The sequence below is a fragment of the Haliotis rufescens genome, unplaced genomic scaffold (assembly GCF_023055435.1).
Source record: "Haliotis rufescens isolate VD_foot unplaced genomic scaffold, xgHalRufe1.0.p SCAF_20, whole genome shotgun sequence".
In the NCBI taxonomy this organism is placed as follows: Eukaryota; Metazoa; Mollusca; class Gastropoda; order Lepetellida; family Haliotidae; genus Haliotis; species Haliotis rufescens.
This window is the reverse complement of record NW_025963891.1, coordinates 14,014,482-14,033,361: the sequence shown is the minus strand read 5'-3', so window position 1 is coordinate 14,033,361 and position 18,880 is coordinate 14,014,482. Positions and strand designations below refer to the sequence as shown.

The 18,880-nt window shown below is 38.8% G+C and overlaps 1 protein-coding gene across 1 annotated transcript; it reads left to right on the top strand.

The window, feature by feature from the left end:
- The first annotated feature begins 1,301 nt into the window (after nucleotides 1-1,301).
- On the top strand, nucleotides 1,302-14,022 carry LOC124132111 (myosin heavy chain, striated muscle-like). Its single transcript, XM_046495757.2, has 32 exons — nucleotides 1,302-1,516; nucleotides 1,781-1,924; nucleotides 2,051-2,207; nucleotides 2,395-2,422; nucleotides 2,644-2,749; nucleotides 2,934-3,026; nucleotides 3,224-3,287; nucleotides 3,425-3,523; nucleotides 3,635-3,738; nucleotides 3,922-4,323; nucleotides 4,475-4,645; nucleotides 5,375-5,678; nucleotides 5,883-5,959; nucleotides 6,221-6,308; nucleotides 6,423-6,540; nucleotides 6,708-6,965; nucleotides 7,105-7,570; nucleotides 7,766-8,121; nucleotides 8,252-8,342; nucleotides 8,511-8,654; nucleotides 8,842-9,008; nucleotides 9,132-9,210; nucleotides 9,362-9,607; nucleotides 9,829-10,025; nucleotides 10,180-10,312; nucleotides 10,706-10,922; nucleotides 11,149-11,389; nucleotides 11,574-11,766; nucleotides 11,958-12,218; nucleotides 12,668-12,907; nucleotides 13,107-13,307; nucleotides 13,759-14,022. The coding sequence occupies exons 1-32, from the start codon at nucleotides 1,319-1,321 to the stop codon at nucleotides 13,921-13,923; spliced, it is 5,808 nt and encodes a 1,935-aa protein (XP_046351713.2). The 5' UTR covers nucleotides 1,302-1,318; the 3' UTR covers nucleotides 13,924-14,022.
- Nucleotides 14,023-18,880: the final 4,858 nt, after the last annotated feature.

Here is an 18,880-nt window from a genome sequence, read left to right as displayed (position 1 = left end):
AGATTCGCTGTTTAGAGTTGCGTCCCTTTTGGCACGCCAGAAACCTATGATTGTTGGTTCAAATCCCGGTTCGCCCCTATTATGTTTCTAGGTTTGTCAGCACCATACCCGTGCTCGTGGGTTTCACCGAAGTGGTAAACGTCTGAGACCTGCATCCCTTCGGGCTTTCCTCCCGCATTAAGCTGACACGCCGTGATACAACTGGAATACTGTCAAAAGCGGCGTTAAACCCAACCCACTCACTACCTGGAAACACGAACCTCTATCTCTCTCTCTCTCTCTCTCTCACTCTCTCTCTCTCTCTCTCTCTCTCTCTCTCTCTCTCTCTCTCTCTGTCTCTCTATCTCTCTCTCTCTCTCTCTCTCTCTCTCATCAAATAGATATTGTTTTCATTCAGTGTATAGTACTGTTTCAAATGTAAGTGTTGAAATCTGTCGGTGGATTTTAAGGGGTATTATTCAAAGGAGATTAAAATGTAAACCTGGATTACCATAGCTGCTGTTGATTGTAAATATTCCCGTCCGGAACGTTTGACCTATAAAATGGCTATATCCTAATCTTTGTACCTTCAACATTCCTGGAATATTGATACATGTTTCTATGAAAACATATTTTCACATGCTGTTACAAGTTTCTAGTTAAAAGCAAATGTATGATATTAGATGTCAAAGCAATGAAAAAGCACAGAAGACCGGTTGTACGAAGTTACGTGTGGTGGTATAACACAAGGCTGATTCCAGTACCGCAATTATCACGTGGAACCCAATCGGCAAATGTTAGGAAGATAATTTCCTAATTTATTGTAATATGACACTTCATTGAATGGGGCAGTAGCTTTAACGTGGTCTGGATAACATTACCCCTAACAGTTATCACAGGATGGGGCAAAGACCCCCCTTCCCGACCCTCCTCCACATGTTTAACCCCCTACAGCTGACTAGTTAGCAGATGGCATTATCATGCTGTCCAATGAGAAGCGCAGAGAACTGCAACTCAGCCAATCAATACCTTGCTTGTAACTTCATGTGTATATAAATAGGTCGTAAACCTCAGACGAATCAGATCAGCTACAGCCGTATGTATTTTTGATAATCTTACAACTACGTTGAAAATCTAATATCACTATTTGCTAGGAAGGTAGCATTTAAAATAAGAGTTTCTTCACTGAAACACGCCCAACTCTGAGCTACTCATAAACATATAATAACATGTATCTGAACCGCGTACTTAAGATAATTCATTTCTACATTTCAGCGCTGATAACCTGACTCCTCTCCTTTTTACGTTTAATCCACCCGCTCTTGTCTGCGACGTCAACATGGCCTCCTACGATCCTACCGACCCTGAGATGCAGTATCTTGCTGTGGACCGCAAGAAGTTGCTGAAGGAGCAGAACAAGTCCTTTGATGCCAAAAAATCGTGTTGGGCCCCTGATGCAGAGCAGGGTTTCCGTGCTGCAGAACTGAAGAGTACAAAGGGCGAAGAACTCACCGTCCTTATCCTTGAGACGAATGAGGTACTTTTCAAAAGGTTGATTGACATGTATTATTAATGGCCATTGTTATTATCCTTGAGGGGCAAATACGGAATTTGTTAATAAGATACTGTTCTTTCAGCAATCTATATTGTTCATCATCGGCCAGTTGTGAATGCACGAAAACAAAGAGGTGTCGCTGCTAAGAAGACGAAAAGGAGGCATACTCTTTTATTAAGTTTCAACACAGTTTTATTGACACCTGTATATAATGAAAACAACACTTTAAATTGCTTGTTATTTCAGACTAAGACGTTCAAAAAAGATGAAGTTCAATCGATGAACCCTCCCAAGTTCGAGAAGATCGAGGATATCGCTAACATGACCTACCTGAACGAAGCCGCCGTCCTGTATAACCTGAGGTCCAGATACACCTCTGGCATGATCTATGTAAGTGTCATACTATGTACATATATAAGATAAACCATATTACCAACATGATCCTTAAGATGTTTTATTAACAATAACAACCTCAGCGTAACAATTGACGATAAACTGATAATCTCCATCCTTCAGACATACTCTGGCTTGTTCTGCATCGCCATCAACCCCTACCGCCGTCTCCCCATCTACACCCCGTCCATCGTGGCCAAGTATAGGGGCAAGAGGAAGACCGAGATGCCTCCTCACTTGTTCTCCATCTCGGACAACGCCTACCAGTTCATGGTCCAAGGTAAGGTTTAGTCTGTTTTCTGCTATTAACAAATCACAATAAGTAACTAATATAAAAACAACAAAAGTTTGAACGGCTAACCTAACCGGTTAAATATTATATACACGTGTATACAGATACTCTTCATGCTCCTCTCACAAGACTTACATGTTACCAATGTAATGGTAAATACTACTTTTTGTTACAGATCGTGAAAATCAATCCATGCTGATCACGTAAGTTAGCTTTTACGTGTACAACACCGTACAAGATCAAAGTGTCAGCTTTTCAACTTTAATAAACATTATCTACCTATTTTGTGGTAAAAATCACATTCTAAAAAAAAGAATAATAATTTTAGATAGTAAAACATTACTTTAAAATTAATACCGATGTGTGATTAAAATAATAACATGTATTAGCAAGCATTTAAATTTAATAATCAACTTTAAATCAGTGGTGAATCTGGAGCCGGAAAGACTGAGAACACCAAGAAGGTCATCGCCTATTTCGCCTTTGTCGCCGCCGCCTCCAAAGGAGAAGGGGAACAAGAGGACAAGAAGGTGAGACGTGAAAGCTAACTTTCAGAAGGAATGTAAGAATTTCAGTTTTCGTTTCAGTTTCAATGATCGTTCTTAACATAAAGCGATTTTCAAATATATCCTGAGAATAAATGAAACATTCAGACTTCTTCTTGTTACATTTGATACACATTGTTAAGACACACACTTATTGTATCTTTGAAAGGGATCACTCGAAGATCAAATCGTGCAAGCTAATCCTGTTCTTGAGGCCTACGGAAACGCCAAGACATCCCGTAATAACAACTCCTCCAGATTCGTAAGTTATTCAAATATTGTTTACTCCGGTGCTGTAATGTTTGCCCCGAAAATAGAAATAATATATGTTGCTGGCAGTTATACATAATCAAAACACCATATATAATTAAGAATATGGCATATTTTGTCATTGTCCCAAACGTATCTAACTGCTTTATGTATTCACGAATGATTGTGAGGCATTATTTTCCTCTGCAGGGAAAATTCGTCCGAATTCATTTCGCCACATCTGGCAAAATCGCTGGTGCAGATATTGAAACATGTGAGTAACTTGATCGTATATAATCGTATATTTATTGTGATAAATGTACATAAAATGAATATATTTTAATTCTATTCACACGACAGTACTTATGTCTGTGAGACAAATTGACTACAATGGATTCTATCTTATTCCAGATCTTCTTGAGAAATCTCGCGTGACGTATCAACAATCTGTTGAGAGGAACTACCACATCTTCTACCAGATGCTGTCACAGGCTGTTCCATCTGTGTTAGGTAAGCAGAACCACATATCATAATGCGTTAAACCTAGCGTTAATATGAACGAAAAATACATAATTCGAACTATTACTAAATTCATTAATCCAAATCAATCTTTAATTACAGAGACGATTGTGGCCAAACCTGATGCTGGTCTGTACACCTTCATCAACCAGGGAGTCCTTACAGTCAACGGCATCGACGATGTTGAGGAGATGAAGATGACTGATGTAAGTTCCATAATTACACACTTTATAGAACAGAAGAAATTTGATGAATATGGTCTGCACAATCATTTGCATTTCAGGTTATACTGGAAATCGAAGAAATTCACTTTATATATAACAAAATCAGTAAAACCATTGTCTTTTTACTTAGCATCCCTTCCATGTTAACGTTCAATTCTCATTTAGGAAGCCTTTGATGTCCTGGGATTCACTGGGGATGAGAAAACTAGCGCCTATAAATGCACTGGTTCAATTTTGCACATGGGTGAGATGCAGTTCAAACAGAAGGGTGAACAGGCTGAGCCTGATGGAACTGCTGAGGCTGAGAAGGTTTCCTTCCTGTTGGGCGTCAACTGTGGAGACTTCCTGAAGGCTCTGTGTAAACCCAAGATCAAGGTAGCAATGGATTACGTCACTCAAGGACGAACAAAGAATCAGGTTCTCTATTCTGTTGGTGCTTTGTCCAAATCCCTCTACGATCGTGTGTTCAACTGGCTGGTCAAGAGAGTCAACCAATCATTGGATACCAAGAAACCCAGACAGTTCTTCATTGGTGTGCTGGATATTGCAGGGTTTGAGATCTTTGATGTAAGTAACACTCGTTTTTATAGTAGTAACAAAACATAAAAGATGAAGTTATCAAAAGACATTCCATAAGTACTATTACGTTTCCGTTAACAGTGAGTTGTAACAAATAATGATTGTTCTTAGACTTACAAGATTGATATATGTCATACAGTTCAACAGCTTCGAGCAACTGTGCATCAACTACACTAACGAGCGGCTGCAGCAATTCTTCAACCACCACATGTTTGTGCTGGAGCAAGAAGAATACAAGAAGGAAGGCATAGTCTGGGAATTCATTGACTTCGGCATGGATTTACAGGCCTGCATTGAACTCATTGAAAAGGTAAAGCCCTTCTCACATAATTCACTAATATTGTGTAATTAGACTTTTGCATACTATTATAAAGAGCATTATTATGCCTCGAAGTGAGATTGGTCAATCAGAGAGCAGATCTACTAACCCCACATGAGCCCGTATACCGTCAGTAAAAATCCAAGATGGTTGATACTGACCTAATATGAGACAGTATGTCGTCAGTGACAGCCATCTTGGATTTTCCAACACCCACCTCACATATTTCACATGGAAATTCAGGTACCAAAATTCGTTATTTGACACTGTTTTGTGTTTTACTATCATTAATTGTAATGTGCAAGGGCATTTTTTTCTTTTTTTTAGATCACGTTCGTGACTTTATAGATAAAGATTATAGTTAAAATGTTCAACAAGGTTTGGTTTCTAAGGTTTGAAGTGCAGTCTCCATTTGACCCTTCACGCAAACGTACGGTTGAAAGCGTCAAGTTTTCATTTTGACATGACACGTGCGATATGGATACCAGAGACTGTAAACTATTCGGCACAATAAATTCGTTATGGTGTCTTTAGTTGCCGTATACGGTGTCATATTAGGTAAGCAGAAAGAAATATTTTTGTGCTAACCTAATATGGCACCGTATACAGCAACTAGAGACACCATAACTAATATGATTATATTGATAAACATAGCACAGAGCTATGAAATATACTACGATCTTCTTGTAACAAGATATTCTATAAATGATCATGTTACAGCCTTTGGGTATACTGTCCATCTTGGAAGAGGAGTGCATGTTCCCCAAAGCATCTGACAAGAGCTTTAAAGACAAACTGACCGAGAACCACATGGGCAAGTCTCCAAACTTCCTTAAGCCAAATAAGTCAATGAAAGGGGGTCAACACGGTGACTTCGCCCTGAAGCACTACGCTGGAACTGTTCCCTACAACATTGGAGGTTGGCTCGAGAAGAACAAGGACCCTGTCAATGAGACCATTGTTGATCTCCTGAAACAGTCTAAAGAACCACTTGTGCAGTTGCTCTTCACTCCAGCTGAAGCAGGTGTGTAGATTAGGGTTAGGGTGAGGGTAAGGGTTATTTCACTCATGCTCAAATGAAATGCTTGTAGTTGCTTTATGTATGTAAGTTCAACATGAACGATATAGGAATTCACAAAAGGAGCACATTAAAGACTATATTCATAAACTATATTGATGGCAAACACCCCATTCTGTATTAACAATGTATATCCCGTCAATGTTTCAGATGCTGCAGCAGCTGCTGGTGCCGGTAAGAAGAAGAAGAAGAGTTCTGCTTTCCAGACAATCTCGGCCACTCACAGGGTAGGATTATATTCATTAATATTTTTCACTGTGCCATTTAAAGTGTATAGTAAGCCAAACATACCTTATACATTTATACTTTAGCAATTTAAAAACTCACCGTGACATGAAAGAACCTTAGCAGAAATTCTCAACTACTCACTTCCTCTCAAAAGAGACTCAATGTAACTATGTCAAACAATCTCACTCACTCGTTCACTTACTCTCAAAACATTAAAACCGCCTGATGTAAGAGATCATGATGAAATGTATTTGTTTCAGGAATCGCTAAACAAGCTGATGAAGAACTTGTACACAACTCACCCACACTTTGTCCGATGTATCATCCCCAACGAGACCAAAACACCAGGTGCTTACAGAAGTTACATTCGTTTCTTTGATTGAACATAACATGCTGTGAATCGTATCATGTATACAAAGTAAAGTATGTACTAATGAAGAAGAACTGAATTTATATTTCCAGGTCTGATTGATGCTGGTCTCGTGCTCCACCAGCTTCAGTGTAATGGTGTACTTGAAGGAATCCGTATCTGCAGGAAGGGCTTTCCCAGCAGAGTCGTGTACTCTGAATTCAAACAAAGGTGAAACATGCTCGCCTTGATCAATGTTCAATATGTTTATTTACTGTAGGGTGATATATTCATCACATTGATCACGTCATTTTGATTCGTTTCCATTTTTTAATTTGCGTGTGTTTCATTCAACATTAACAATTATTTTAATGAGTTTTTCTTTTGTTTACAAACAGATACTCCATCTTGTCCCCCAATGCTATTCCCCAAGGCTTTGTTGAGGGCAAAGTCGTCTCTGGGAAAATCTTGGAGGCTCTGCAAATGAACCCAGATGAGTATCGTCTGGGCAATACCAAAGTGTTTTTCAAGGCCGGTGTCCTCGGTCACCTTGAGGAGCTTCGTGACGAGCGTCTGTCCACGATTGTGGCTCTCTTCCAGGCTCACATACGCGGCTACTTAATGAGGACATACCTAAAGAATCTTCATGACAAGAGGTAACCATCAGTGTACACGTAAACTGCATATCAGGTTTATTGTTTGAATTTAACATTTGATGTTCCTGTCTTCCCCTGAACATATACGAAAAGGCGCTTTTAGAAAATGGTTATTGTCATTAAAGAATTTCCTTTTTAGAGTTGCCCTGGAAATGATTCAGAAGAATATCCGCAAATGGCTGGCTATGAGGAACTGGTGCTGGTGGAGATTCTACACCAAGGTCAAGCCTCTTCTCAGTATTGCTGCTGCTGAAGATGAAATGAAACAAAAGGAGGAAGCACTGGCCAAAACAAAAGGAGAGCTTGAGAAGATCACTTCCAGATCAAAGGAACTCGAGGAACAGAATGTTACCTTGATGCAGGCTAAAAATGATCTATTCCTAGAGGTCCAGACAAAGCAAGACACCATCGATGACTGTGAAGAAAGAGTTGAGCAGTTGCTGAAACAGAAAAATGACTTTGAAACTCAACTGAAGGAACTGGAGGAGCGTCTCTTGGATGAGGAAGATGTAAATGCTGATGCTGTTGAGAAGAAGAAACAAATGGAAGCCGAAAACAACGAGCTGAAGAAAGATATTGAGGAACTTGAGAGATGCCTTGATAAGGTATGTAAATAACCTCTCGAGTTGGGATTCGTGGTAATTAAAGCAGATAATTAAAAGAACGTTATTAATTAGATAGCATGTAGGTTTATATAACTGCCAAGTGATGGTCCACAAGATATAGGTCAGGAAACTGACGATGATACTTTCCAAAGGAATTTTAAACAAAACTCACATAAAGGTGTTCTTCTGTTGTAGGCTGAGCAAGAAACCAAAACCAAAGAAAACCAAATCAGAACCCTAGAAGATGAACTTGCCCAGAAAGATGAAGCTATGGCTAAATTATCAAAGAACAAGAAGGACATTGAATCCCAAAACCAGAAAACAGCTGACGCTCTTCAGGCTGAGGAAGACAAGGTGAACCACCTTACTAAATTAAAAACCAAACTAGAACATTCTCTAGATGATATGGAGGACGCTCTTGAACGTGAGAAAAAGGTGCGAGCTGACGTTGAGAAGGTCAAGAGAAAGTTGGAACAAGATCTGAAGATGACACAGGAAGTTGTTGAAGAACTGGAGCGCATTAGGCGTGAAATGGAAGACACCATTAAGAGGTACTGTGGTGTTTTTCACAAGAATAAGTTTATTATTATTTTGTACTTCGTACGTGTTTACTCTGTGAAAATGCAGAGGAAAGGTAATTACTTGATAACTATGTGATTGACACGTATTTCCTTTATTTAGGAAGGACAAAGATATTGCCACAATAAGCACACAGCTTGAAGATGAACAAGGTCATGGGGCTCAACTTCAGAGAAAAATCAAGGAGTTGCAAGTATAAAAAAAACCGTTCATTATTTTTATGCTCAATGTACAGCCTAAACACATCACTGATGAACATTATTTGTTTCTGCAGGACAAATTAATTTCATAATATAACGCTTAATATGAACACTAAACCAAACATATAGATCGATTCATCAGCCTTCTGGTCCTATTTCAGGCTCACATTGAGGAACTTGAGGAGGAACTAGAAGCAGAAAGACAATCACGATGCAAGGTTGAGAAGCAAAGGATGGAGTTTGCTCGTGAACTTGAAGAACTTTCTGAACGTTTGGACGAAGCTGGTGGTGCGACGTCAATTCAGGTACATCCTTTAGGCTACAAAAGAAACATATACCATTTCAAAGATCTTGAGTATTATCACTGACACATTGAAAAGTTTTTTGTCCCTGATCGTGGGAGTATTTTGTATATTTCTGTACGACAATTATAATAATAAAACAAAACGCATGATTTTCATAACTATAGTTGATCTGCTCATTTTGTGACAGGTTGAGCTAAACAAGAAACGGGAACATGAGATTCTAAAGATGCGCCGGGATCTTGAAGAAAGTGCTATTCACCATGAAACACAGATTACTGTCTTTCGTAAGAAACACCAAGATGCTGTCAACGAGCTCAGTGATCAGCTTGAACAACTATTCAAACTGAAGATCAAGTAAGTGATGTGATATAATGTCACACTTGCGAGTCATTTGTAATTGAAGAGAGACAATAATTGATTGAATTCATCAAGCACATTTTGACCTATGTTGAACCCCTGTTTCAATCATGTCCTCAGACTCGAGAAGGAGAATCAAATAATGAAGGGGGAAATTGATGAACTTCAAGCCCAGCTGGATCACGTCAAGAAGAACAGGGTAAGCAACTGCATGTGTTTGGCTATTGATATTGTTATTGCGTTCTTTAGATGAAACAATATATCTAATATCTAAACAATATCAATAAACTGAAAAAGAATCCATAAAACCTTTCTTTAATGAACTATATTGAAACCCTTCTCCCTCTCAGGGCTGCTCCGAAAAGATGTCCAAACAGGTGGAGAACCATATCACCGAGTTGAACGTGAAGTTTGAAGAGGGAACTCGACAAATCAATGAAATCCAGTCCCAAAAGTTCAAACTACAGACCGAATGTAGTGACCTCACCCGTCAGCTCGAGGAAGCTGAACATCACGTCAGTCACCTGAGTAAAGAGAAGTCCACTCTGTCTAGTCACTTGGAGGAAGCCAAGACACGTTTGGAGGAAGAGTCAAGGGTAGGTTATTCACATAATCTAATCGCATTATTATTTAAGTCAACATACTCAACAAGGGCCATTTAATGACGTTAATGGCACGCCAAAACTAATTTCCAGTATACTGACTACAAGACATGTTTCTTATAATTGATATTGCATTTAAAATGCACAACATTACATGTGCGTTTGTCTGATGACGTGAACGCTAATGTATCACATCTCAATAACGTCTTCTGCAGATTCGCATGAAACTCCAATCTGATGTTCGAAACCTGAACTCGGATATGGAGAGCATTCGTGATCAGCTAGAGGAAGAACACGAGAGGACTGCCACACTTCAACGTCAGCTGGCTAAGGCGAACAATGAAGCTCAGCAGTGGAAGTCCAAGTTCGAGACTGAGGGCATTTGTAGGATGGAAGAGCTTGAAGAGTCCAGGTAACAAATAGGTTAATTTCTTGAAAGGTATCTTATATCAACAGTAATTTTTTGTTTGGCTTTGACAGACATGAAAAAGTTCCTTTAGAATAGTTATGTTGAGTGGTTCAGAAGAATGTGTGTCTCGTTGCAATGGAAATGTTTGGTTCTTCAGGCGTCGTCTCCAGGTTAAACTGACAGAGTCAGAACAATGCCTACAAACAGCCTATGCCAAGTGCAATGCGCTGGAGAAGGTCAAATTTAGACTACAGGGAGAATTAGAAGATCTCATGGTTGATGTTGATAGGGTAAGTACATGTTGTACATGGTATTCTCATCAATATATAACAAAAAGCGACAACGTCCTTTCCATAATCATAAGAAAGCTCCGCCGAAAACACAGTCAATAGTACGATTCCGACTATATCAAAAGCACGTGTTCACGAATCATTATAAAATAGTGATGAAACCAGGTGTTCGCGAAAGGTGAAAAAGGAAACAAAAGAGTCGAGAACAAAGGCGGATTACTAAATGACTTAAAACCGACTCTTTAACCTTTCATTGCTTCTATGTCCTTATAACATGTTTCAAAATTAATCATGGTCATCTCTGTAAACAGGTTTTGTTTTATCTGTGGTTAATGGCTTTTTATGTACATGCACTGTAGTGATATGCATCATGCAAACCAATACGCACTTCAGGCTAACGCAACATCTACGACCTTGGAGAAGAAGCAGAGAATGTTTGACAGGACGGTGCAGGAATGGCAGGTCAAGGTCACTAACTTGCAGATAGAGCTAGAAGTTTCTCAAAAAGAGTCACGTAACTACTCAACTGAACTCTTCCGGTTCCGTAGTCAAGTTGAGAAATACCATAGTCAAGTGGAGACTTTAACAAGAGAAAACAAAAACTTGTCTGGTATGTGTCTTCGTGCTTTTTACAGATACTTATGAAATTATGTAACAGGTGCCCTACTATATGAAACATCACGGACTTATCTTTATAAATTAAATATTTATAATTTGTCTTAAATTGTCTCGGTTGGCTATATTCAGTATTATTTTCATTCTTAAGTTTACTTAATCAGCAATGATATATTTGTACATGTATATTTTCATATACTCTTCCGCTTGGAATCTTTCAGTTGAAGTCCGGGAAGTAACTTCTCAGTTAAGTGACGGAGGCCGTGGCGTTCACGACGTCGAGAAGATGTGCAAACGTCTCCAGATGGAGAAGGAGGAACTCCAGACTGCCCTGGAGGAGGCTGAGTCCTCTCTAGAACAGGAGGAGGCCAAGGTGACGAGGATAACTTTGGAGTTGGCTCAAGTCAGAGCCGACATTGACAGACGTATAGCAGAGAAGGAAGAAGACTTTGAGAACACTCGGTGAGATATTGATATTATACATTTTTCTACAGACTTTCTTTCTCTTGCATTAACAATGTAAGACCAAAGAATACCAGACAGTTTTATTGCACCAGTGTAGAAGTGTCTAACAAGCTACATGTGTAAGTAGTTCATATAGATTTTTTATTTAAAGCTTATTGATCATGCATATGTATTTCTGCAGTCGCAACAATCAAAAGGTTATGGCGTCCCTGCAAATCAGTTTGGAATCCGAAACCAAGGGCAAGAATGACGCTATGAAGATCAAGAAGAAATTGGAACAAGACATCAATGAGCTTGAGATCGCCCTTGATGCAGCAAATCGTTCTCGTGTTGAGGCTGAGACAAGTTCCAAGAAATACAACGTTGAGATCAGGGTATATAATATGTCCCACAATCATTCTTAAGAATTCGACATATACAACAGCTTGTTATTAGATGTTTCCGTCAATTCTCAGATATCACTAGAATAAGCTGAATCATTTTTTGCAGACATAAGTTTATCGAAATGATATTTGGATATATTTCGTGGAAGATCTCAACACTCAAGTTTGATTTTTGATTTTAGGAGCTGTACATTAAGATCGAGGACTTCCAGAGATCACGCGAAGAGTCTCGCGAAGCCTACCAGTCTCTTGAACGCCGCTGTAACATCCTAAAGGGAGAGAGTGAGGAGATGCGCACATCTTTGGAGTCGTCTGAACGCGCCCGCAAGACCGCCGAACTTGAACTGAATGACATCACAGCACGCATGAACATGCTTACTGTCCAGATCACCTCAACCTCAAGCCAGAAGAGAAAGTTTGAGAGCGACATCACTGCTATGCAGGTGAGACAGCAGTTAAGAATCAGATATTTTAAAACAAACATTAGTGTACTGAGTATGACTAACTGAGGAACCTGTGATTGTGTAGAGTAAAGTTCTTTAAGCGCCAGGATCCTCGGACGGTGGACTTGAATTTATGACAGTCCCCGATTACGACCATTGGCCGCTTTGGGCTTTGATGATAAAAAGTGAGCACCCGAAATGGCAAAAACGTGATGTCCATTGTCAAAACATTTCTGATTGATTTTGTTGTTTCACAGGGACCTATCATGATTGCACCTTAATCCAGAATCAACAAGTGCACAGAATATAATCGTGTTTCATAGTTAGCAAGCTGCCATAGCTTCTTTTGCTCCAACTCTTTTCTTCTGAAGCCAGTAAACAACCGTAAGTTTGAGAAAGGACATGTGCACCTGTCTAATGCATTAATTATTTATTGTTATTTTCTACAGTCCGACCTTGATGACATGAGAAGCCAAATCAAGTTATCCGATGAAAACTGTAAGCGCGCTGTTGCTGATTTCACCCGTGTGTCTGAAGAGCTCCGAGTTGAGCAGAACAACAGCAGGCAGCTGATGAAGGTCAAGATGCACTTTGAGAGTCAAGTGAAGGAGCTTCTGATCCGAATTGAGGAAACCGAGGGCTTGGGAATCAAGGGTGGCAGGAAGATGATCCAGAAACTCGAACATAAGGTGGGTTTTATGCGGCAAAGTTGTAGCCTGTTGCATTCCAACAGTATAATACTAGTATATATGTAATGGGATATCAAATATATGTCAAACTAATCATCTACGCAAAAATGAACAAATTAGTGTGAAAGTATTTAATTATCACAAACTGTGATATTGCCTTATTCAGTAGTGTTTTATATCTTCATTTCTAATCGTTTAGATTTGTGCACTGAGTTCTGAGCTTGAGAACGAGCAGCGCCTTCATGCGGAAACCCGGAAAAGTTTTCGTTTTGCGGAACGTCGTCTGAAGGATCTAGTTTTCCAAGCTGAAGAGGACAGGAAGACCCAGGAGAGACTCCAGGAGACTGTGGACAAACTGAATGCTAAACTGAAGGCCTACAGGATACATATTGAGGAAGTGGTAAGTGAAGACATATTCACTTTGAACACTCACCTGTATCAATCTGAATGTATTAAACATTTACCAGTGGTAAAAGGATGGGTTCATCCTCTACAATGCAGCTGTTACTGTCAATAAGGCTCATGCAAAGTAAATTGAGGTTCAATAACCAACACTGAACCTTTTTATATTGTAATGCCTTATCATATTCAGTTAATATCGATTCAATAGAAACTGTGTCCTTATTATCTCCCCGCATATATATCAGTTATGTGGATTAGGCTACATCAGACCACAACAAAGAAGTTGTTATCCATAAATTGTGTCTACTTTGTCATCCGTCAACTTCTAAGTAATGCCTATCAAACAATACATAAGACCAAACAATTGATAGTTGCGGAAGAAACTATGATCACAATGACTAATTTCATATAAACTCGATTATACGTGAACCTATTTCCGTTGCTTCCAGGAGGAGATTGCGACCATGAACCTGGGGAAGTTCCGCAAGATGCAGCAGGACCTGGAGTATGCTGAGGAGAGAGCCGACTCCGCTGAGGCAACTGTCCAGAAACTCAGAGTCAAGAACCGCTTCTCTGTTTCCGTCGTTCGCAGCTACTCGAAGACGACTCAATAACTCATGTTGGCTGGCCTTCCAATGAAGTGATCACTATCAATATTTAAACCTTATTTATTGATAAGCCTCCTTGTTTGAAAGTCAATAAAGCATATTTATGAAAAGGTTTACCTAGCAATCCTTTATCCCAAAAGCATTAATATACTATTTATCACTCAAGACCATTGTCACTATATTAGTTACTAAACATATCCACTACATAGTACCTTCTCACTCCACATCATTCAAGTTGTATAAGTTACTAATTTTCTGCACTGCACAGTGCCTTCTCACACCAGACATTCATCCTATTATAGTTACTAAACATATCAACTACATACTACCATCTCATTCCAGATCATTCACAATATATTAGTTACTAAACATATCCACTACACAGTACCTTCTCACACCAGATAATTCCTGCTAAAGTTGTTACTAAACATATCCAGTACATACTACGTTCTCACTCCAGACATTCATCCTATATTAGTTACTAAACACATCCACTACATACTACCATCTCACTCCAGATCATTCACAATATATAAGTTACTAAACATATCCAGTACATAGTACCTTCTCATAATAGATCATTCACTCTATATTAGTTACTCAACATATCCAGTACATAGTACCTTCTCATAATAGATCATTCATGCTGCATTAGGTACTAAACTTATGCACTACATAGTATCTCCTCACACCAGATCATTCACTCCACTCTATATTAGTTACTCAACATATCCCCTACATAGTACCTTCTAACAAAAGATCATTCTTGCTGTATTAGTTACTTAACATATCCACAACATTGTGCCTTCTCACACCAGATAATTCATGCTAAAGTATTCACTAAGCATATCCAGTACATAGTACCTTCTCACACTAGACATTCATGCTATATTAGTTACTAAACATATCCAGTACATAGTACCTTCTCACAATAGATCATTCATGCTGTATTAGTTACTAAATATATCCAGTACATAGTACCTGCTCACACCAGATCATTCACACTATATTAGTTACTAAACATATCCAGTACATAGTACCTTCTTGCAATATCTCATTCATGCTATATCAGTTACTAAATAGGGGCACGGGTGGCCCAGTCGTCTAAGTTGCGACCCTTCGGCACGCCAGAAACCTATGATTTTTGGGTTCGAGTCCCGGTTCGCTCCGATTATGTTTCTAGGTTTGTCAGCACCATACCCGTGCTCGTGGGTTTCACCGAAGTGGTAAACGTCTGAGACCTGCATCACTTCGGGCTTTCCTCCCACATTAAGCTGACACGCCGTGATATAACTGGAATACTGTTAAAAGCGGCGTTAAACACAACTCACTCACACTCAATCACTAAATATATCCACCACATAGTACCTTCTCACTCCAGATCATTCACTCTATATTACAAACTAAAAATATCGACTACATTGTACCTTCTCATACCAGATCATTCGTCCTATATCAGTTAAGTAACATATCCACCACATAGTTCCTTCTCACACTGGACTATTCACACTTAATTATTTACTAAACATATCCACTATACAGTACCTTCTCACAACAGATCACTCATGCTGTATTAGTTACCAAAAAGATACACTATATTGTGTCTTCTCACTCCAGATCATTAACTCTATATTAGTTGCTATACATGTCCACTACAAAGTGCCTTCTCATTCCAGATCATTCATACTGGGGCGGTCGGGTAGCCTGATAGTTAAAGCGTTCGCTCTTCACGCCGAAAACCCGGGTTCGATTCCCGACATGATATTGCTGGAATATTGCTAAAAGCGGCGTAAAACCATACTCACTCACTCACTCACTCATTCACACTGAATGAGTGTGCATATATACCACTCTTTATTAGTTGCTGAACATGTCCACTACATAGTACCTTGTTACAAAAGATCGTTCCTGTTGTACTTGTTGCTAAACATATCCACTACACTGTACCTTCTCAATCCAAATCATTCATGCTGTATTAGTTACTAAACATATCAACTAAATAGTACCTTTTGGCACCAGACCGATCACACAATATTAGTGTTCACTCCATAGTGCCTTCTCACTCCAGATCATTCGTGCTATATTAGTTACTGAACATGTCGATATGTTTAGTTACTAATATAGTGTGAATTATCTGCAGTGAGAAGGTACAATGTAGTGGATATGTTTAGCAACTAGTACAGCATGAATGATTTTTTTTTAGAAGTACTTTGTATTTTATATATTCAGTTACTAATATGGAGTGAATGATCTGGAGTGAGATGGTACTATGTTGTGGATATGTTTAGTTGCTAAAATAGAGTGAATTATTTGGAGTGTGAAGGTACCATGTAGTGGATATGTTTAGTAACTAATCCAGGACGTATTAGAGAGGAGTGAGAAGGTGCTATGTAGTTGATATGTTCTGTAACTAATGTAGTGTGAATTATCTTGAGTGAGAAGGCACTATGTAGTGGATATGTTTAGTATCTAAGGCAGCATGAATGATCATGTTTGAGAAGGTAGTATGTAGTGGATTTGCTTAGTAACTAATATAGGACGAATGACCTGGAGTGAGAAGGCACTATGTAGTGGATATGTTTAGCAACTAATACAGCATGAATGATCTGGTGTGAGAAGGTACTATGTAGTGAATATGTTTTGTAACTACCTTAGCATGAATTATCTGGAGTGAGAAGGCACTATGGTTTGAACATGTTTAGCAACTAATGTGGTGTGATCGGTCTGGTGTGAAAAGGTACTATTTAGTTGATATGTTTAGTAACTAATACAGCATGAATGATCTGGAGTGAGAAGGTACAATGTAGTGGATATGTTAAGCAACTAGTACAACATGAATGATCTTTTGTAATAAGGTACTATGTATTTTATATGCTTAGCAACCAATATAGAGAGAATGATCTGGAGTGAGAAGACACTATGTGGTGTATATATTTAGTATCTAATGCAGCATGAATGATCTGGAGTGAGAAGGTACAATGTAGTAGATATGTTTAGTAACTAATACAGCATGAATGATCTAGTGAGTGAGTGAGTGGGTACGGTTTTACGCCGCTTTTAGCAATATTCCAGCAATATCACGGCGGGGGACACCAGAAATGGGCTTCACACATTTTACCCGGGTCTTCCGCGTGACGAGCAAACGTTTAAACCACTAGGCTACCCGACCGCCCCCTATTGTGAGAAGGTACTGTATGGTGGATAGGTTTAGTAACTAATAAAGTGTGAATGGTCCAGTGTAAGAAGGAACCATGTGGTGGATATGTTACGTAACTGATATAGGACGAATGATCTGGTGTGAGAAGTACGACAATGTAGTGGATATGTTTAGTTAGTAATATAGAGTGAATGATATGGAATGAGAAGTTTCTATGTAGTGGATATATTTAATAACTGATATAGCATGAATGATCTATTGTAAGAAGGTACTATGTACTGGATATGTTTAGTAACTAATATAGTGTGAATGATCTGGTGTGAGAAGGTACTATGTAGTGGATATATTTAGTACCTATTACAGCATGAATGATCTATTGTAAGACGGTACTATGAATGAATGAATGAATGAATGATCTTTATTTCCTTCATTAATTTCGCACAGCATATTTACAAGAACATTATGCAGAGAAATTTGCAATACTGAATATTTACATGTCGTGGTCCTGGTATGATATATACTGTCTATAGATAGGGCATTGATCGCAGGTTCCAGGAGCTTTTATCTCGTGATACAGAAGATATGAATTCAGACCAGCTATCAAGGCTCATATCCTCTACAATAGGGGTTATACCACCTAGCAATGTCACAAGTTTGACTTCGTCATCTGCACAGTCCTCAATACACATGTATTGTTCAAGGTTTAAAGTGTCAAATAGATGTTCAAAGAGGGTGTTCCTTGCATCAGCTAAAGCTGTACAACATAGCAGTTGGTGCTTTATTATGTCATCGCACTCCTCATCACACATTAAACACTGTCCAGGTGTTATTGGTAGTGTTCCTAGCTTCACAAGTGCATACATTGGTCTAGTTGGTATATTGTACAGAATACACATATTCCACAGTCTATAAGGTACAAGCTTACTGTGAATTTTAATAAATCTGTTTAATTCAGGGTGATCTCGCAGACTCATGTGCCAGTGAGCAGTTTCATGTTCTGTCATTTTCGTCTGTACGGTTTTGCTGCACACATCCTTGGATGGAAACTTGTTAGTTTTCATAAAGTGAACTATTATGGTCCATAATTCATACTTCTTTGCCACATTGAGTAGATCATGTGTTACAGACTTGCCTTTGTCACTGCCTGTTATATATTGAGCAAACTTGAAATAGAGCACCTTTTTCGGGGAGGCATATCTGTAGTTGCTTCTACACATCCTCCCAAGGAACATCAGCTTCATTTTGTCAATCACAGATGTAATTGTCCACAATCCCAGCGTTTGAATTGTTGCAACGGTCGGAGATCTTACATGAAAATTTTGTACATTACGTGCAAAGTTGCGCTGGAGTTTTTCAATTTCATTGTGTTCTGTCTTGGACATATTTGACCACAGTTCACACGCGTAGAAGGCACATGGGATTATTACTCTACGCAATATGTTCATACAGATAGTGTGAATTATCTGGTGTGAAAAGGTACTATGTAGTTGATATATTTAGTAACTAATACAGCATGAATGATTTATTATGAGAAGGTACTATGTACTGTACATGTTTAGTAACTAATATAGAGTGAATGATCTTGAGTGAGATGGTAGTATGTAGTGGATATGTTGAGTAACTAATAAAGCATGGATGATCTGTTGCAAGTAGGTACTATGTACTGGATATGTTTTGTAACTAATATAGTATGAATTATCTGGTGCGAGAAGGTACTATGTAGTGGATATATTTAGTAACTAATTCAGCATGAATGATCTATTGTGAGAAGGTACTATGTACTGGATATGTTTAGTAACTTACATA

Excerpts from the sequence above, each read along its gene's own strand:
- LOC124132111 (XM_046495757.2), top strand. The coding sequence starts at position 1,319 with ATGGCCTCCTACGATCCTACCGACCCTGAGATGCAGTATCTTGCTGTG. Across the intron at positions 3,027-3,223 it reads ATAACAACTCCTCCAGATTC|GGAAAATTCGTCCGAATTCA; the intron begins GTAAGTTATTCA and ends TTTCCTCTGCAG. Across the intron at positions 10,923-11,148 it reads AGAAAACAAAAACTTGTCTG|TTGAAGTCCGGGAAGTAACT; the intron begins GTATGTGTCTTC and ends GGAATCTTTCAG.